The sequence below is a fragment of the Perognathus longimembris genome, chromosome 17, assembly GCF_023159225.1.
Source record: "Perognathus longimembris pacificus isolate PPM17 chromosome 17, ASM2315922v1, whole genome shotgun sequence".
Classification (NCBI taxonomy): Eukaryota; Metazoa; Chordata; class Mammalia; order Rodentia; family Heteromyidae; genus Perognathus; species Perognathus longimembris.
The window spans coordinates 41,070,330-41,090,110 of NC_063177.1; the positions used below are offsets into that span (position 1 = coordinate 41,070,330).

The 19,781-nt window shown below is 61.2% G+C and overlaps 1 protein-coding gene across 3 annotated transcripts; it reads left to right on the forward strand.

The window, feature by feature from the left end:
* Positions 1 to 1,667: 1,667 nt before the first annotated feature.
* On the forward strand, positions 1,668 to 18,815 carry Adam11 (ADAM metallopeptidase domain 11). Of its 3 annotated transcripts, XM_048365899.1 has the most exons (27): positions 1,668 to 1,765; positions 2,208 to 2,383; positions 9,931 to 10,007; positions 10,178 to 10,244; positions 11,277 to 11,362; positions 11,460 to 11,535; positions 11,918 to 11,984; positions 12,051 to 12,118; positions 12,461 to 12,535; positions 12,623 to 12,694; positions 12,875 to 13,041; positions 13,510 to 13,594; positions 13,699 to 13,789; positions 13,916 to 13,967; positions 14,417 to 14,516; positions 14,597 to 14,668; positions 14,801 to 14,893; positions 15,224 to 15,304; positions 15,866 to 15,916; positions 16,013 to 16,076; positions 16,295 to 16,394; positions 16,563 to 16,682; positions 16,773 to 16,941; positions 17,031 to 17,145; positions 17,230 to 17,320; positions 17,498 to 17,515; positions 18,055 to 18,815. In XM_048365899.1, exons 1-27 carry the CDS (start codon positions 1,705 to 1,707, stop codon positions 18,068 to 18,070), a joined length of 2,310 nt encoding a protein of 769 aa, XP_048221856.1. In that variant the 5' UTR covers positions 1,668 to 1,704; the 3' UTR covers positions 18,071 to 18,815. The 3 variants fall into 3 exon arrangements, with proteins under 3 accessions (XP_048221856.1, XP_048221855.1, XP_048221857.1); XM_048365898.1 differs by lacking the exon at positions 18,055 to 18,815 and having other exon boundaries at positions 17,498 to 17,945; XM_048365900.1 differs by lacking the exons at positions 1,668 to 1,765; positions 2,208 to 2,383; positions 9,931 to 10,007; ... (2 more) ...; positions 11,460 to 11,535; positions 18,055 to 18,815 and having other exon boundaries at positions 11,834 to 11,984; positions 12,051 to 12,114; positions 17,498 to 17,945.
* Positions 18,816 to 19,781: the final 966 nt, after the last annotated feature.

Genomic DNA, 19,781 nt, shown 5'->3' on the forward strand with positions numbered 1-19,781 from the left:
AGGAAGTCCCCAGCTGTAAAATGGGAGCACACCTCTCCACCCCTCTGCGCCCTGCCTCCCTCCCACTGGGCCTCTACTGACTTTCCAGTGACAAAGGCATACCAGGCCTTCAGTCCTGAGGCCCTCCTCATCCCTGCATCCTGCAGGAGGTTTTTCAAGATCTCTACAGTGAAGGAAGAGTTTGCTCAGCCTTGTTGAGCATCTGGGGCTGGAGTGGCAGGTGGTTGGGGGGGGGGGGTGGAGAGTCACCTCGTTCCCAGCATTGATGTCAGCTCCTCCTGGGAAATCGCCTTCTCACCTCTCCTGGGCCTAAAATAGAGCTGGGGAGGGGGGGTGCAGGGAGGAGTAAGGCTGTCACAAGCCAGAGGCAGCTCCCCATCCCCTGCAGAGGTCCTGGAAGAAGAGGACCTAGGAAGGGGTTCCCTACCTCCCCACCTCTGCTTCACCAGTGTTAATACAAAAATACTCTGGTCATGGGGGCTTCAGCATCAGCCTCCCGCCATTCCCCCCTGCCCCCACCCCAGGCACTGGCTCCTAGGAACTCAGCAGAGGTCAAAGGTTCCAGCCCTGGCACGGAATCCATCTTGGGGGAAGGCTAGGAACTGAGTTAAGGAAGCAGCTGGGACAGCTGGGCTTGGGGGTCCAATTGGGGAGGTGGGTTGGAAGGTGTCCTATTCTAAAGACAATGACAACCTGGTCCAGAGGAGTGGCTGGGGGCTCCCCCAGGTGTCTCCTTAAAGGCTGGGACCAGCCAGGGGAGCAGAAGTGGGGCAGGCTAACTACGTAAACGACCTGGATGGTTTTGTTTAGGAGGAAGGGTTGGGATGCCCTACTTGAGGGACTCGGATCCGAGAGGGGAGGGAGGGAGGGAGGAGGACGTTCCTCCTGGTGGCTGCGGTGACAAGCGGTGCCTCGGAGCTCCCCCCGTGGCGGGGCATCTTTGTCTGGAAGGGAGCTGCCTGCAGGAAGGGAGGGGGGTCTGGCCCGGGTACCGGAGGGCTGCGGTGCCCTGCCCGGCCCGGCCCGGGACGCGCTGGTGCGGGGCCGGTCCCCGGAGGCAGAGGGCGGGATTGCCTCCCCCCCCCCCCACACCCCGCCGTGCGCCTCATTCACACCACACCCTCCGAGCTTTAGGTTGGCAGGGACACCAGGGTGCAACACGGAGTGGGGGGGGGGGGGAGACAGGTCAGCAGCCGGTCCCCAGGCGGGCTGTCGTCGAGGCTGAGCCTCCCCCTCCCGGGGATGGGGACCCTCCCTCTGCCCCCCAGCCCCCCTCCCACTAGACATCTACGGGTCCCCGCAGATCCGCGAGCCGGGGGTGGCCGCGGAGGGGCTGCGGGCCGGGGACGGCGTGCGCCCGCGCCGCGCACCTGCCCCGGGGGCCCCGCCGCGGTGCCGCCGAGCGACGGGGGAGGGGAGGGGGGTCCGGGGCGGCGCCTCTTTTGTCCTCCCGCCGCGGCGGCCCGGCCCGCCGAGCTGGGGGGCGCGGGGGGCGGGCCCTCGGCTCACGTGCTCGCCGCTCGGCTCTTAACCCGGCCCCGCCGCCCCGCCGGGATGGCCGCGGCCCGAGCGCGCTGAGCCGGGCGCCTCCCCGCCGGCCGCCGCGCCGAGACCCCCGCCCGGCCGCCGCGGCGCCGCCGCCCCCGCCCGCCGCCGCCCGCCCGCCCGCCGCAGCCCCCGGAGCCCGAGGATTATGAGCGAACCATGAGGCGGCTGCGGCGCTGGGCGTTCGCGGCTCTGCTGCTGCCGCTGCTCCCCGCGCCCGGTGAGTGACCCCCGCCCGGCCCGGCCCGGCCCGGCCCGGCCGCCCGCGCCCCGGGCTTTGCGGCGGATCCTGCGGCACCGCTCCGGTGGGTGCCGGCGGGTCCGGCGCGCGGCGGGGTGGGCAGCGGGCGAGGGGAGAAGGCGCGTCCGCCCACCTGTCCGGCCCCGCCGCCGCCCTGCCGGCTCTGCGGGGCTCTGCGGGGCTCTGCGGGGCTCTGCGGGCTCTGCGGGGCGGGGGGGGGGGGGGCGGTCGTGACTCGGGCAGCCGGGGAGCGGCTGGCCCCCTCCCCGTGGAGCCCGAGCCGCCGCGGGGCACCCAGATCGCCACCCCCGGCTCTCGCGGCCACGCCGGAGCGGGGGCTGGGGGTGCCCGCTCCGCTCCCGGGGCGCCTGCCCCGTGGCCCGCGGAGGGCATCCTGCAGCCACGGCCTTGTCTTCCCCAGGTCTCGGGGCCCAGGGTCCCAGAGGAGCTTTGCACTGGGGGGGTCCACCCCAGGTGGGGAGCCCCGAAGCCCCAGAGGTCACGGAGCCCAGCCGGCTGGTAGGGGAGAGCTCTGGGGGAGAGGTCCGGAAGCAGCAGCTGGACACCAGGGTCCGCCAGGAGCGGCCCGGAGGCCCGGTGAGTGGGGCCGGGTGGTGAGGCCAGGGGGCCCACGCAGGCCTCGGGGCCCCCGGGAGGCCCCCGGGGAGCCAGGGCTCGGGGACCCCCCCCCCTTCGAGCTGCAGCTCCTGCAGCTTCCCCTTCTGTACAATGGGCCATCAGGTGGGGCTGGCGGCCAGCGGTGCAGACACACCGGGCCTGCCCAGCTGCGGGAACCCCGCGCCAGCCCAGCCCCTGGGCAGCCCCGTTTTTCAGTCTGTTGTGGGGTCCCTCTTCTGCTAGCCTCCCTGCCAGAGTTAGTGGTCCTGCTTAAAGCACAGTTTGGTCAAGAGAAGCAGCTAAGTGCTCAGTGAGGGGTTCAGGCTCCCAAAGTCGCCCTCAATAGGCTTTCTTGTAACAGCGTGGTGTTTGTTCCTGCCTCAGTTTCCCAAGGTGCACCTACAGGCCATTGCTTCCTTCCTGTCCTGGCACTGGACAGTGGTTTGAGGCTCCCAAGCTCATCAGCTCTACCTGTGTCCTGTCCCTTTCAGCTGCTGGGCCCCCCTCCTGCCTCCCAGAGGAAGGTTAGGGATGAAGGAGATTAATTGCAATTAATAATTAATTAATATCATGTGAATAATAATCACCCAGATGGAATATTCATTCAGCATGCCTCTGCTCTCCAGGAGCTTGAAGCTGAAAGTTAGCCAGGCCAATGGGGGCGGCAGAGGGTTGGGTAGTGAAGACCTAGCCAGAAATAGGAGCCTTAGAGGAGAGACTTGAAGGAGGGGGTGCCCCAGAGTCTGGGAAGTTGAGGCAGCTGCAAGTGGTGGGAGGTAAATTGGGCTGGGCAGAGAGAGGAAGGAGGGAATCGGAGGCTAACGTTACAGACATCTGTCAGACTGGCATCTGGCCCTGCCTAATGTACTTGGTTAAAAGCCCTTAAGGGGGAGGGAGAGGAGGTGCAGGGTGGTGCAAGGGGGGGGGGGTGAGCACTGGAGAAATGGAGTGGAGCAGGAAGAAGCATGCATAATGGATGGACCATCACTCAGGGCAGTGAGCACAGAGGGGAGGGGACAGGAGGGGAGCAGGGAGAGAGAGAGAGGAAGGGGATAATGGTCCCTAGCTGGCAAGGTGGAGGCCGGGGAGGGAGGGAGGCAGGGCCAGCTTCAATGCCTTTCCAGGCGCCCTGGGAAACCGCTCCAGAGGCAATGCTTGGTCCTAGGCCATTTGGTCCCTAGTTGGGCTACTGTGCACCCAGCACCCTACAGTTGCCACTCAAGCCTGGGTGAACACTGGGACCCGACTTGTGCTCTTTAGGGATCCTTTAGGATGTGAAGGTTGGGGGAGCGGGGGATGCCACTATAAGGTCAAGAGACAAGGCTGAAGGGAAGCATGGGGCCAGATAGCGATGGAAAGTGGGTAAATTGTACTTTCAGCCTAGTCCTTTCTTGGGGGGGGGAGGGGGGCTGTGGCCATATGGAGAAGCCAGGATGAGCAGCCAGTGGGGCTGGCTGGGCCCGAGCTCTCTTTGGGCCTCACCTGGTCCTGCTGGGTGAGTGGGTGGCGGGTGGTATTATATTCCAGTGGCTTAGTCTAAAGACACTCGGGCGGTGTTTGAGGGCCCTGGGCGTGAGTGGGGAGTTCTGAGGTCCTGGGTGCAGTGGTCACTCTCAGTCGGGGTATTCTATGGGACTGATGCTGTCCAGGCTCCACTTGACAGAGCTCCAGAGAACTTGCTTAAGACACAGACTCCTCTGTGCCTCAGTTTCCCCTGAAACAGAGGACCTGCCTATGCTAAAGGAGAGAGCTGCCAGCACTGTGGAAGGCTCTGGAGCTGGCTCTCTGCTGCATATCTGTGTGTGTGTGTGTGTGTGTGTGTGTGTGTGTGTGTGTGTGTATGCATTACATCATTTCATTCTCAGTCTCCAGGCAGATAGATACCTTTTCTCTGCTCCATCTTACACATGAGCACACTCAGGCTCAGAGAGGTTAAGTCATTTGTCCAAAGTTGATCAGATCTTGGGCAATGGGGCTGGGAGTCATTTTCTCTGAGAGCAGGGCACTGCCCAGCACACACTATGCTTCCCCTCCAGTTCTCTGGGTTGGGGACCCAGGGCCACCTCCCCCAGCCACCCAGAGAGAAGGCCAACAAGAACAGCAGGTGGTTAACTCCTGACTGGAAGGGGCCTGGTAGCCCTCCAACCCCCACCAACCACCTACCCCACACAGGGCTGGTGGGGCTGTGCAGCTTGTAGCCAGGGCGGGCTATCATGGCCCTGCTTTGGAACTTCAGCAGCAAGCCCCCTGGTTCTGTGAGGAGCCTGGGGTATGTGATGGCTGACAGCTCCAAACACTAACCTGCTCTGGTTTGGGGCTGCTCACTTCCCCTTTGAAGAACTCCATCTTCCTGCTCCCTAAATCCATTTTTCCCCACTACCCACAGGAAGTGTTGATGGGAAAGGGCTCAGTGTGCTGAGGGCTTTGGGGGAAGCAGGGCTTGGATAAGAAAAGAGAGGGTGGTGGGAAACAATTAGATACCAGGCCCTGGCTGGGCAGGCATCTCCTGCCTTCTTCACCTGTCTGAGTTCCTTTCATCCTTAGCCGGGCCCCAGGAGGATTCACAGATGGGAAATAGGTCCCAGGTCTCACCACACTTCAGTAGCAGAGTCAGGATTGATCCCTGAGCAGCCCTGTTTATTTTGTTGGGACGAGGGTTTTAAACTCACAGTCTTGCTGTAGCTCAGCTTGCTTGCTTGCTCAGTTAACAGCACTCTACCACTCGAGCCATGCCTCCAGCCAGGCTTTTCTCTGGCTATTTTAGAGATGGAGTCCCTGTGGACTTTTCTTCCCAGGTGGCCTCAAGCTTCCATCCTTTGGCTGTCAGCCTCCTGAGTAGCTAGGATTACAAGTGGGAGCCATCCGCACCTGGCTCAGAGCACCACTCTTGGGCGCTGTCACCTCCTGATCGGGGGTTACAGCAAAGAGGAACAATGCGGGGGACCCTTGGCCCCCCTCTGTGCCACTGCTTATTGACAGTTTGGAAGCAGGCTGGGCCTGTACTCCAGAGAAGCGCAGAAATGGGTGGTCAACCAGGAGTTCGCAGTGGAGGGGTGAGGCAGAACAAGAGGGTCAGAGGGTCCAGTTGGGCTGGTTGTTCACTGCACACGAACAAGAGGTAACCAAAATGAATGAAACCCAGGGGCTCCCACGGCCACATGTGGCCTATGGGTCACGAGACGTGGCTGTGTGGTTATACCCGGCACGGGGGGGGGTTGGGGGGGCACAGACTCCCTGACAACCAGGGGGAGGGCAGACTGACCGCAGGGGAGTGATCCAGGTCAGGAGGAGCAGGGTCCAGGCCTCAGTCACTGAGTCCTTGGGAGCTGTCCACAGCAGCGTTTGCTGGAAATGCAGGGGGATGTCCCTCGTGATGTGGGTTTTCCAGCCGCCTGGGAGTGAGATGGATTGACCCAAGAGACGCTCACTCACAGGACAGATGCCACAGGCGGCAAGCCCAGGGCCCGCGCCAAGGCCGCCCTGGGGTCTCTGCGGCCATTCACAGTGGGGTCTGGTTTCAGGGCAGGTGGATCCTCATAGAGGGAGGCTTCCCACATGATAAGCTCCACTCTGAAAGGCTGTGCGCTGCGGTTTGGGGGTGAGCGAGCCACCATGTGGGTCACGGCTAATGCTTGTGACCTAAGCAAGCCTCTGCCCTTCCTCTTCCTCCACAGACCTAAGGCGAGTCTCTACCCCTCGCCCTGCTGCATGTCTAACCAGGATTGAGCCAGATCAGCGTCCCAGGTCCCACAGCCCAGATCGCACAGTGGGACGGACTCTAGGTGCCTGAAGGGCTTGGGGTCTGGGGACAGTCAGGGCTCGGGGCACTTGGGGGTCACCTGTTTGTATGAGGCCAGGTCCTTCCCACCCAACTCTGGCCTGCAGGCTTGGCTTCACTCAGGCACCCTCCTGGCCGCTTAGAGGAACCCAGCTGTCCAATGTTAGTCCCCAGAGGGATTGATGACCCTGTCCTTAAATTTTTAGGTCAAATCCCATCATCAGAAATTCACCCAACTGTTCTCCTTGTCCAGAAATCCTCTGCCTTCTTGAGGGACGTTGGGGGGAATCAAGTGGTATTAGAGGCTCTCCTGGCCCTGACCCTTCTCAGATGGGGCCTCTGCCTTTCTGGGTTCAGCCACTCGGCCCAAGAGGTGCTAGTGTCTCCAAGCACAGCAGGGGTGAGGGGCTTCTAGAAAGTTTACCTGTGGGGGCAAGACACCTCACAGGCAAATCAAGCCAGCCCACCCAGATCTGTAGCACAAAGCCACCATTCAGGCATGTCCCTATGAGAGGAGGTGATACAAAGGGGTCCTTTGCAGCTCAGGCCCTGCTCAGCTGGAAGAATCCTCAAGTCCTTCTTTATATATTAGTGTTCATCTCAATGATGGAAAGCAGGGCTTTCCCTCACCTTCACACTATCCCTGTTTACCCATGGGGAAACTAGAGGATTCAGCAGCTCCTCGGGTCTCCCTGAGTGGTGAGAAAGAGGGCATAGCCCTCACCCAAGAGGAGAGTAGAGGTCACCCACAGTAAAGGTGAATTAGTGATAAGTCTGTGTATCTATTTCAAGAAATGAATATCAGAGCCAGGTGCTGTAATCCTAGCTACTCAAGAGGCTGAGATCTGAGGATCCCAGTTCAAAGCTAGCCTGGACAGGACAGTTTATGAGACTCTTATTTCCAATTAACCACCAGAAAACTGGAAGTGGAGCTATGTGGACAGGGGCTGGCACTGTGGCTTAGCAATAGAGCGCTTGCCTAGCATGCATGAAGCCCTGGGTTCGGTTCTGCACCACATAAACAGAAAAAGCCAGAAGCAGCTCTGTGGTTCAAGGGGTAGAGTGCTAGCCTTGAGCAAAAAGAAGCCAGGGATAGTGTCCAAGCCCCAGGATCAACACACACACACACACACACACACACGGATATCAAGGACTAAGGGGTGGCAAGAACAAGCTCTATGGATAAAGGGAGAGGATGGGGTGCAGGGGGAGGGCTCAGAGGTTTGAAGGGCAGTGTCTGGAGGTTGTGGGGAGTGGGGCTCTGCAGGCTCAGGTGTCCTGGGGCACATAGAACCCTACATATCTTTAGTCCCCTTCCTATCACTAGGATTCTTGGCTGTGGGGCTTTGAGATCCCAGGCAGACTCTTCCTCCCCTCTGCACTGTGACCGGTCAGTCCTGACAGGGAGTGTGGATGGGGTGAGGCCCTCTTTTCCCCCAAGCAGAAGAGAGGGTGAGCTAGAGGGTAGATTCACCACAGGAAGCCTGGGGTAGAGAGGCCATCGCACTACCAAGTACCACAGCCATCATGCAGGTCCAGCCCCAAGTCCAAGGGCAAGAGCCAGTGTGCCCCCGAGCGTGTCACCTCCCTGAGCCTCGGGAGCATTTGTAAAATGAGGATCCAACAAGCTCTCAACCAGCTGGTTGCGATCAGATGAGCTGGAGCACGCAGGAGCCCGGGTGGCCTGGGATCAAGAGGCAAGTGCAGGGCACCCGGTCGCTGAGCTGGGCTGGAGGACCGGGGTGACCTCAAGGCTAGAGGGCCCCAGGGACTGAGAAGTAATGAGAGAAGGCCAGGGCCAGGGCAGGAGGCAGGCCCCGTCAGAGCACCATTGAGCTTTGGCAGAGCATTGGTCTGAGCTTGGCTGGGGTGCCCTCCAGGCACCCAGCTGTGCAGCTGGGATTGAGAGGAGCTTGCCTGACCTGGCTGGCTGCTCAGATGGGACAGAGCTGTGCCCCTAGGTGGCTGGGCCAGTCCCATGTGCCTGAGTATCTGGTCTCTCTTGGTTTTTCCGCCTGCCTTTCTAGTGGTCACCAGCTCCTTTTGGCCTGCCTCCTCTCAGGCCTGACTGGGCAGCTGCCCCACCCTCTCCTCCCACGACTCGGCCTCGTCGGTTGCATCTCAGAGGAGCGGGGGGAGAGAGGAGGGGAAGGGCAGGCAGGGATGCCCAGGTATAGATGAGGGAGGAGAGAGATGGATCTGGCCAGAAACGGGGAGGGACAGGTGGAGCTGGCCCGGGCCGAGTGTTTGGAAGGAAGCGGGGACTCCTTGCCCTTGACTTTCTATTTCAAGTCTGATCGATGCTGTAGGGGCTCAGGATGGAGCTTGGAGCCTTGATTGGCCTGGGACGGGGTGAGTCGGTGTCCTTGGGGCTCAGAGGTCTGGCTCAGAGGCCAGCTCCACCACTTCTGTGCTGTGGGACTTCAGGTGAACTCGTTTAGCCTGTCTGTGCCTCAGTTGCCCCCATCCACCTGACGCGAGTGGCAGGCGTGTGTATCTCGGGATTGTTGTGACGATCATCTCTGTTGCCTGTAGAGGGCTCAGGCCTGCGCAGGGCACCGGAGCAGCACTCAGTCAGGACTAGTCAGGATTAGGTGGGGGAGGACAACTCAACTCAGCCTGAGCGGTGGCTACTCAGGGCTACTGCCCTTCCGGCTCTTTCCCCATCACTAAAGCCCGCTAGGGAACAGAAGCTGCCCTGCACGGGGTGGAATGGCAGGACCCTGTCTTGATGTCTGCAGCTCCTGGACAGGGTGGAAAGCAGGTTCGAGCCCCTGAGCCCACTGAGGCCTTTCCTGTGTGCCCAGATCTTTCCTAAAACTGAGGCTGTGTGTCTGCCAACTTAGGTTGTAGTGGGACCTCCAGGTGTGTCCTGAGGATGGTTGAGTCAAGGGGAGGCCAACTCCCCTTACCCCAGACTCTCCTGCATGTCTTGTGTCGTGGCGGGGGGGGCTTCCTTTCATGCTCTTATATCTTCACCCCCAAACCTGCAGTTGCAGCTGGACACCCAGACTGGGGAGGGCAGCCATATTGTGAAGGCCTGGTCCGTTGCCATGGCAACCTGGAGCCTCCAGCCCCACTGCATAGGTCCTTTTGAAAAATTTATCAGGAAAACTTCCGTGTTTAAAAATTAACCATGGGATTGAAATATTAAAGATGATCTGCTTTGGGCAAGGCAGAGGGCAATGGCTTTGGGAGTAGAGCAGCCAAGTTCCTTCCGCCTGTGTGGATGACACCTGCCCCTCGTCTCGCATCCGGGACCCCGTGGTCGGGTCCCACCCACTCCACCTGTGTCTGTGCTTCCAAGGCCTCTCAGGGAGATGGAGGGTGGAAACAAGGCACTGCCAGGACATGGACCTTTCACCCTTTCCATGAGACCTCTGGGCCTTTCCTTTGTCCCTCTGATAGGGAGGGGCCTTGCCAACAGGACGTCCCAGGAGGGCCTGGCACGGGGCCCTGGGCAGGAGACGGGCAGGAGACTGCCCCAGAAGACCCCCAGAGGGCAAAGGGCAAAGGGTGGGCCCTGTCCTGGGAGGAGCAGCTGCCCCCACCCCCAGGAAAGGACCAGGGTCCTGAAAGTGGAGGGCCTTGTACAAAGCCTCCTCTCCCTAGAGGGGTCCCCTTGGCTGCTGGAATTGCACTGCCTCCTCCCAGGGCTTGCGCTCCCCCACCCCCACCCAACACCCAGTGTTCCCAACACCTACCTTCAGTCTGCTCTGGCTGACCTCTCTCTCCTCCCCCGTGCCAGCCTGTGCACCTGGCCCAGGTGAGCTTCCTCATCCCGGCCTTCAACTCCAACTTCACCCTGGACCTGGAGCTGAACCAGTGAGTGTGACCTGGGTCCCAGAGGATGGGCGGCAGGGGTGGGCATTTGGTGGCCTGGGATTTGCTGCTTGGGGACGCCTAGGCGGTGTTGATCCCGAGCTGGGATGGGCCCCACGGAGCTGGTGACACCGACCACTCTCCTTCCTCTCGCCACTCCATGTGCTGCTCAGTCACCTCCTCTCCTCGCACTATGTGGAACGCCATTTCAGCCGCGAGGGAACCACCCAGCACAGCACCGTGAGTGCCCCTGGGAGGGCTCAGGGGTGTGAGATGTGGAGCCGCGGCTGGACACGTAGCTCGCTGGTGAAGCGCTTGCCTGGCATACTCAGGACCTGGGTTCCAGCCCTAGCACAGCAGCAACAAAAGATGAAGAGACAGGTGGCTGAGGGCCACGAGGTCAGGGATGTGCCCAGAATGGCCTAGCCCCTCGAGACCTCCCATCCCTCTCCACCCTGGAGACTCCAGGGACCAGCAGCCAGGGCGGGGGACCCTGAGCCCCACTCACCCAGGGTGGGACGTCTGACTGCTTTCTGGCCAGCCTCCCCCTTGCATGGAGATAGAACGCCTTTCACTGAGCCATGCCAGCTTTCCCCCTTGAGGAAAGCAGAGGAGGTGCCCCCCACTTCCCCCAAGATTCCAGCCCATTTGCCACACTAGGGTCCCAGCCTTGGAGGCCCCGAGACTGAACAAAGATGAATGAGTAGCTATAAATAGCCCTCCCCGCCCCCCTCCCCCCGCCATGCCACCAGCCTGTTCCATAACTGGAGCACAATTCTGAAGGAAGCGGTTAGTGCAGGCGGGCGCTGGTGGTCCCCTCTGACCCACGAGTCTGACGAGGAGGCCCCCCTGCTGCCACAGTTCCTCAACCGCAGACCATGGGTCTGGGGGCCTGGCCACAGGGCAGTGGTCACGGAAGATTGTGGGGGAGGCTTGGGGGGGGCGGGTCCATAGCAGCCAGCTGCCTGGGGTATAAAATGTGGCGGATGCCCAGGACTGGGCCTGGAGCACGTGGAGATTAGTTATCATTCTCGAAGGAGTCTGGGGATCCCTTCACCAGCCCCAACCAATGGCCACGGACAAACCCTAGCCACGGTCCAGTTCCCTCAGGTTCAAGTGCGGCGAGGGTAGGGGCTTGCCCCGGGCGACACAGATCAGGAGTATCGGATTCCAGAGCTTCTGGGGCTCGGAGCCAGGGCAGCGTGCTGGGCCCCTGCGCCATCTCGTCCCCAGCACCAGGGCAGCTTCTTCCCAAGGCTCTGCTCTCCCCAGGGGGCCGGCGACCACTGCTACTACCAGGGCAAGCTCCGGGGGAACCCACACTCCTTCGCGGCCCTGTCCACCTGCCAGGGGCTGCAGTGAGTCCAGTGGGGGGGGGACAGGAGGGGGGCGGGGGGGGCAGGGAAGACCCCTGCCCAGCCTGAGACAACAGGGGAGCCGCACCTCTCTCCACAGTGGGGTCTTCTCTGATGGGAACCTGACTTACATCGTGGAGCCCCAAGAGATGGCTGGGCCTTGGGGAGCCCCCCAAGTAAGCCCTGTGTAGATAGATCCTCACCGTCCCTCCGGTGGCCCTGCCTCGCTTGTCCCCCAGCTGCAGCTTCTTCCTCCCCCCCGCCCTCAGTCACCTCGGCCTCACTGCCCTCCTGCGCCCCCAGCTCCAATGTCCCCTCTGTCCCCCACATGACCTCCCACGGGGCTCCAGTGTCCTCTGCCCCTGTCTCTCAGGGCGCCCCCAGGTCTTGACCCTGGAATCTGAGCATCTGGGAGATCAGATCCGACATGGGAGCTCTGGCCAGTTCTGGGTCACCCCAGGGTGGGGTGGAGGGAAGGGCTGGAGCTGCCCCCCCAAAAAAAACTGGGCCCAGAGGAGACCTGCTTGGCTCCCCAAGAACTCATTTCCCTCATTGCAGGGACCCCTTCCCCACCTCATTTACCGGACCCCTCTCCTCCCAGCCCCCCTCGGATGCAGGGAGCCAGGTAAGGGAGGGGAAGGGGGGCCGGGGAGGGGGCAACTGTGCCTCTCTCACCTGCCCCTCCCTACAGGCTGCCTGTTTGCTGCCCCCGCCCGTTCTGCTCTTCCAAACCTGCCAAGGCTGAGAAGGAAAAGGCAGGTACGGGGCCCGCCCAGACCTCAGGCTGCGGAGACCTTGGGCTGTGGCCTGGGGCAGAGGAGGCTCAGAGGGATGAGGCCAGGGGTCCAGGAACCAACTGTGGGCAGTGCTCCCCGCCATCCTCCCTAACATGAGCGTCCACATGGTTCCCCACCTCGGGCAGTCAGAGGCTGCCTGCTCTCCACCCCCATCCCAGGCTGGGAGGAGGGGGACCCCCTTGCCAGTGGGGGTCTGATGTTATCCCTGATAGGAGTCTAGATCTCCCCCACCCCAGCACGCATATGCCCAGGAGGCCAGACATGGAGGGGACTGATTCCAAGTGCTGCCCCGCCCGCCTCTTAGGTCCGCAGGGGCCACCCCACAGTGCACAGCGAGACCAAATATGTGGAGCTGATTGTGGTCAATGACCACCAGCTGGTAAGTCCCCAGGCCGGGTGGGGGGGGGGTGGACACCGGGCAAGGGGCCTGGAGGAGCCTAGCTCTAGTCCACTCCTTCCTTCCCAGTTTGAACAGATGCGACAATCTGTGGTCCTGACTAGTAACTTTGCTAAGTCTGTGGTGAACCTGGCGGATGTGGTAAGCAGCCTGTCTCCCCTCTCCCAGCTCTTTCCTCCACCACACACTCAGGGGTCACTGTCAGCCTCTGACCCCTACTTCCTTGGAGGGACAGATTGAGACCCTCCATCCCTCCCTTCCCCCCCCCCCCAGTCCTACTCTCTCCTTCCACTCCCCTCATCTTCTCCCCTCTGGGCTCAGATATATAAGGAGCAGCTCAACACCCGCATTGTGCTGGTTGCCATGGAAACATGGGCAGATGGGGATAAGATCCAGGTGCAGGATGACCTCCTGGAGACCCTGTCCCGGCTCATGGTGTACCGGCGGGAAGGTCTGCCTGAGCCCAGCGATGCCACTCACCTCTTTTCGTGAGTCCCCCATCCCGCTCACCCTGCCAGCTTCTGCAGGCTGCCCTTCAGGTCCCTGAATACCTGCCCCTGTCAGCTGCCCTCCCCCGAGTCTGGAGTCTGTGGGACAGGCTCACTTTGTACCTGCCACCTCTTCCCGCTATGGGCATCTGGCTGAACATCCCCTGAACCTTAGGCTGGTGCCCTTTGCCTTACCCCTGGTGGTTCTCTGCCCTCTGATTCCCATTGGTCCCCTCCCTTTTTAGATTTCCCCATTATCCCTTCCTTTGGGACCCAGTGCCTGGTAGAGGAAAAGCCTAATAAAAGGGCCTTGCAGCTACAGATGAGCCAATAGGAGCCTCTCATTTGGCTTGTGGATCTGAAGGGCAAGACCTACCTCTCCAAGGAATGACTATTGGGGGTCCCCCTTACAACTCAGGGGAGCCCCTGGGTAGGATGGAAATCATCCTAACAACCTTCTCCTTCCAGGGGCAGAACTTTCCAGAGCACCAGCAGTGGGGCAGCCTATGTGGGGGGCATCTGCTCACTGTCCCGGGGTGGGGGTGTGAACGAGGTGAGTAGGGGGATTGGCTGGGGCGTCTGAAGGAGCGGCTGTGAAGGCACAGGTGCATGTTTGGAAGATGTAAATATCTTCACGTCCATCTCCCCCGTCCCTAGTACGGCAACATGGGGGCCATGGCAGTGACCCTGGCCCAGACGCTGGGGCAGAACCTGGGCATGATGTGGAATAAGCACCGGAGCTCAGCAGGTATTGCCCCTCGGAGGCTCCGCTACAGGCCCTGGGTCTAGCCCAGATGCATACCCAGCGCATCTAGAAGTGAAAGGGTGTAAGAGGGCCGTTTCTGACCCAGTCATGTCCTGGCTTACCTTTCAGGGGACTGCAAATGTCCAGACATCTGGCTGGGTTGCATCATGGAAGACACTGGGTGAGTTCTTGGGGAGAAACTTGCCTATTGGAGGAGAGTCCTACAACAAGCGCCAGATGGCCATCTGGACCCGTGGCCTCAAAGGACCCAGCTGGCGCTGCTTAGCATTCTAAGATGCGGGGTTGTCTGCAAGCACTATTTAGGGAAGACGCATTTTGTCCTGCTGAACACCCAAACTAGCCGGACTGTAGTGCGCTCAATCGACACTGGGCGGCGCCCAAGCCGCGTATGGAGGCGTCATCTCTCCAGAGCGCTCCAACCCCGTCCTGGGCTCCCTCACACGCGCGGTTGGGCCGGGGGAGGGCTGACAGGACGTCCCGGGGCAAAGCCTCAGCCGCCTAGTGATGGTGGCCACTGTCTTCCGATGGGTCTGCACCCCAATCCCCACAAGGGGTGAGGCAGAGCTGCTGGGGCTGCACCCGTGACGCGATCCCTTCACATCTGCGCAGGTTCTACCTGCCCCAAAAGTTCTCCCGCTGCAGCATCGACGAGTACAACCAGTTTCTGCAGGAGGGCGGCGGGAGCTGCCTCTTCAACAAACCCCTCAAGGTACCAGCGCCTGGGCCGGGAACCGGGCAGCGGGCGGTGGGCAAGGTACTGGCCAGTCCCGACCTCCCTCTCTGGCCCAGCTCCTGGACCCTCCCGAGTGCGGGAATGGCTTCGTGGAGGCCGGGGAGGAGTGCGACTGCGGCTCGGTGCAGGTGAGTGGCTGGGCGCGGGGGCGCCACGCGTGAGTGCCAGGTGGGGGACCCGCGGATGGACGCGATGGGGACGCTGCGTGGGGAGAGTGAGGGCCCGCCCGCCTCCCTGCGCTTCTCCCTGCCGACCCTCAGGAGTGCAGCCGCGCGGGCGGCAACTGCTGCAAGAAATGCACCCTGACCCACGACGCCATGTGCAGCGACGGGCTCTGCTGTCGCCGCTGCAAGGTGAGGGGGTGGGGGGAGGGACGTTTGAAGGCCGTCCAACCAGAGGCGGGATTTAGGAAAGGAGGCGGGCCTGACAGGGCGGGGACTCGTGCCTGGGCGGGGCCTATCACGAAGGAGGAACCAATGGCGGGGAGGGGGCGGGGCTTCAGAACTGGGCGAGGCTACCGGGGTCTGGGAACCGCCCGGAGCGGGTGGGAACACTGAAACGGATTTGGGGGAGGGGGGGGAGGGGGAGACGGGGTTGTTCGGAAGAATCCCAGAAGGAGGGCGGGATCTTCGGGGAGGGCGATGCTGTATCCGGTCTGAGCCCGTGAATGCCTCCTTCCCCAGTATGAACCGAGGGGTGTCTCTTGCCGCGAGGCCGTGAACGAGTGTGACATCGCTGAGACCTGCACGGGGGACTCAAGCCAGGTCTGCCCGTCCAGGTCACCCTGCAGAGCCCTGGGCAGGGCGCCTCTTACCCTTCTAGGTTCACCTCTGTGGGTGACTGTTCTCCCCAGCCCCTGCTCTGAAGCTGGTGACACCTGCCAGTTGTGAGCCCCGGTTTCTTTCTCCTAGAAAGGGGCTTTTCCTATCTCCCGGCTTTGTTCCTTCAATTAGACCAGCATTCATAGCCTGGCTGTTATTCCCAGTGCCTGGCACCACACCGCCTAGTATATGCTAGAGAGCATAAGTGGTCAATATTAGTCTGCATCCATTAAATCAGAATTAGGTGCCAAGGCATTTTCTTTCTGCCCTGCCAGGTGGGTGGGTGGATACAGGAAACTGAGGTAGGCTAAAGAGGCTAAGGGACTTACAGATGGATCCAGAGTCAGCCCTACAGACAGAGCCCCCCCCCCCACACTTTTGATGTGGAAAGCTTGTTGTGGCTGAGCTCACACTGCATGAATGCCCATCTGCAGTCCTCCCCGTGGTGGGTCTCAGGCTCTCAGTCCTGGGGCTGCTCTGCTCAATCAGTCCATCCCTCCACAGTGTCCCCCTAACTTGCACAAGCTGGATGGTTACTACTGTGATCATGAGCAGGTATGAGGAGTGGGCACCCTCCCCCCTGGGACTCAGGGTAGTCTCTTGTCTCCACTCTGATCACTTGTCTCTATCTGTTGTTTCTTTGTCCCCTAGGGCCGCTGCTATGGGGGTCGCTGCAAAACTCGGGACCGGCAGTGCCAGGCCCTCTGGGGCCACGGTGAGTGTGATTGGATCAGGGAGATGGGGACTCTGGAGGACTCAGAATGGAGAGACTAGGGAGGGGTGGCTTCTGGCTGAATATGCCTTCCCGCCTCAAATATGTGGCTCCCCAGGATCTCAGGGACCCAGCCAGCCTGGGGTAAGGCCAGAGTGCGGGAGGTGCAGCCCCGAGGGCCTGGGGCGGCCCGGGTAATACTTGACATCACCTGTCTGCAGTGGCTGCTGATCGGTTTTGCTACGAGAAACTGAACGTGGAGGGGACAGAGCGTGGGAACTGTGGACGCAAGGGGTCAGGCTGGGTCCAGTGCAACAAGCAGTGAGTAGCCAAGGCACCTGCCTGATGGGGGTCTCCAGCTCTGTGCAGAGGGTGAACTTCTTCAGAGATGGGGCAGCGGGTTCTCCTTGGAGGGAGGCCCCGTGGAGAGGGCAGATCAGAGGTCACTGGTTGGGTCCAACTTGGGGCTGTTTCTGTGTATACCAACAGGGATGTGCTCTGTGGCTTTCTCCTCTGTGTCAACATTTCTGGAGCTCCTCGGCTGGGAGACCTGGGGGGAGACATCAGCAGCGTCACGTTCCACCATCAGGGCAAGGAGCTGGACTGCAGGTGTTAACACAGCTGGGACGACGGCTGGGGGAAGGGGTGGTGACAGCTCTGAGGGGAGCTGGACAGGAACTGGCTGTGCTGTCTCCCCAGGGGAGGCCACGTGCAGTTGGCTGATGGCTCTGACCTGAGCTACGTGGAGGATGGTACAGCCTGTGGGCCCAATATGCTGTGCCTGGACCATCGCTGCCTGCCAGCCTCGGCCTTCAACTTCAGCACCTGCCCGGGCAGTGGGGAGCGCCGAATTTGCTCCCACCACGGGGTGGGTACCTAGAGATCAGAGATGGTGGGAGAGTCTCACGGCGGGAGATATGCCCTTACTCACCTCTGCCAACCCTCCTTGCCCCCTAGGTCTGTAGCAACGAAGGGAAGTGCATCTGTCAGCCCGACTGGACAGGCAAAGACTGCAGTATCCATAACCCCCTGCCCACGTCCCCACCCACCGGGGAGACGGAGAGATATAAAGGTGAGGTTGGAGCCGGTCACCGTGGTCTGTCTCTCCCGCTCTCCGTGCCTGTCTCTGCCAACCAAGCCCTGCCCTCCTCCTCAGGTCCCAGTGGCACCAACATCATCATTGGCTCCATCGCTGGGGCTGTCCTGGTCGCAGCCATCGTCCTGGGCGGCACGGGCTGGGGATTTAAGTAAGAGACACACACATACACACACACACACACACACACACCCTCTAGATCCCTGGGGAGCAGAAACCCAGGCTGTTGGAGCAGAGGGGCTCTGAACCAGAGGTCCCTTCCTCAGAGAAGGGAGAGTCACGCTCCTTTTCCTTTCCCTCTGCTTGTCCTCTCCTTGCGCTCCTGAAGAAACATCCGCCGAGGAAGGTATGACCCGACCCAGCAGGGGGCAGTGTGACGCCGGCCACATCATCCCTCCCGCTGTTGCTGTCCTTGTCTCCTCCATCTCATTCGTCTCTCTCGCATTCTGTTGATGGGGAAGCTGGGGGCGATTCCCTCCTGCAACCTTGCTGGCAGCCTGGGAAGAAAGTCCTCAGCCTGCCCTGCCCCTTGCTCCTGCCCACCTGCCCTCTCAGGCTGCGATCCACCTTCTGCTGCCCTTCCTCTGGCCACAACTCCCCCCCCCCACCCCTTCACCCCCACCAGGTGGGCCTGGAGCCGTGCCCCACAAACTCCATTCCCTGGGAGGGGGGCCTCCCTTTGCGTCCATCTGTTTTGTCCGCCATGTCACCGCTGTCTGACCTCCGCCAGACCCCTCCCGGCCAGCCTGTGACTTGCTGCCTCCAGGGCCCAGCACGGACCCTTCCCCCTCCTCCCTCCCCCCCCCCCCCCCCCGGGCCCAGCCGGAGGGCTCTCCTTCTGGGCCCTGCCTCCTATCTTCCCCTGATGCCCCCTCTCCCTTCCAGGTCTGGAGGGGCCTAAGAGCCAGCCCCCTCCTTCCGAGCCTGGCACCCATCGTCCTGGTCCTGAACCACGAGGCTGCCCCCACCAGCCACAGAGGGAGGCGCCATGCAAATGTCTTCCAGGTCCAAACCCTTCACCTCCCAGCTCCACAGGGGCTGGGGGAGGAGGGGGCTGCGGCCCAGGCTGGAGCTCATTTCCCTCACTGGGTCTCCCGTTCCGTTCCACCTCCTATGGCTTTGGCCTCACACTCCACGTCTCCCCATGTGAATGTAGCTTCCATCATCACAGACTGGTGCGGCTCAGGGTGGGTGGGGGGCCCCCAGCGAGCGCGCCCTTCAAAACCAGGCCTCTGGGACCAGGGCCTTTTCTCTTCGGTACCTAGGGGGAAGGGACTGACATCTTATTTTCTTTTTTTTTTTTAACTTAATCTTAACAGATGAATGTAACTTTGGGGGTGCTGAGGCCAGGGCAGTTGTAGGGTTGTCTTGACACTCACAGCAGGGCCTGGAGGCCTGGCCAGCCTTCAGCCCCTCCCGCCCTGCTCCCCCCATCCCGCCCAGCCCCACAGAACTCTGCAAGAAGTACAGTGCTGATTCAAACCAAAGCTGCCTGTCCCCTGCCCACAGCCTCCACTCTGGGTGTGGGGACCACATGTCCCAGATTGTCTTTAATTCCAAAATGACTGACCTTTCCCCTTACATGGGGCAGAAGGGGGAGTAGAGAATACAGTTCCTGAAATAAATTGTCACCTACCTGTCTCAGGGTTTAGGTGGCCCTGGTGTGGCCTGGCAGTTCCAGGCCAGGAGGACTCTCCAGTGAGGACTCTCCAGGTAGAGAAGGCCTGAGGTGAGCAAGCCAGAGCCTGTGCTATGGAAGAGAAAGCCAGGAAAGGGCAGGCCCGGATGACCCTGGGCCTCTAGAGAAGTCCTCAGAACCCCCATGAAGCCCTTTCTATTCCCTACCTGTATGCCAGGGCCAAGTAATAAGTTTACAGATGTCCCCCATCTGTCCCCCGATTCCTGCTGCGGCCGAGCTGGAGAGCCGGGAGGAGGCCACCTGGCCCACGTCCTCACCCTCTGACAAAGTCTGCCTTGGCCTCCCCTCGTCCTGGCTCTGGCTCCTCAGCCCCAAGTCAGCTTGCAGAGCAGGTCAGGGTGGGCTGCCTTATGGATGAAAGCCACAAATGAATGGCGTCCCCTCCCTGGGGCACCCCTCCCAGGGCTCAGCTGGGGGTTTTGAATACCCCAGGGGCCCCCAGCTGCCTGTCCAAGTCCCCCCCCCTTTTTTTTTTCCTGGAGTCTTTTTGAAGAAGGTCTTTTTATGGAGAAAATGGCTCCCTATTTATCTGAAGCACCCTCAAGGGCCAACTGGAGTCTGCAACCCATAGATGGCCCTTCGAGTGACAGGGTGGCATCTGGCTGCGGTGGGGTCCTCAGGACTCAGCCCCAGTGAGGGGGCTGCGGGTGCCCTTCAGACCAGGATGGGAGGAAGGGCACAGCACCTTGAGGACTCCATCCTTGGGTGGCACGTGTGCACACAGGCACGTGGCGCAGACACATGGAGCCACATCTCTGCAAGGCTGTGAATGCTTTCACATACACAGGCATGTCTGTGTGTGTCTGTGTGTGTGTGCACGCATGTGTCAGTGGCAGGCACAAGACTTCCTGTGACCAGTCCACCTTGGCTCCTAGCTGCCTGTATCATCCGGCCCCACCCTGGCAGTGCCTGG

Coding starts and splice junctions, on each gene's coding strand:
- Adam11 (XM_048365898.1), top strand. CDS start 1,705: ATGAGGCGGCTGCGGCGCTGGGCGTTCGCGGCTCTGCTGCTGCCGCTG. Junction 1,766..2,207: donor GCCGCTGCTCCCCGCGCCCG/GTGAGTGACCCC, acceptor TGTCTTCCCCAG/GTCTCGGGGCCCAGGGTCCC. Junction 11,536..11,917: donor GGCCTTGGGGAGCCCCCCAA/GTAAGCCCTGTG, acceptor CCCTCATTGCAG/GGACCCCTTCCCCACCTCAT.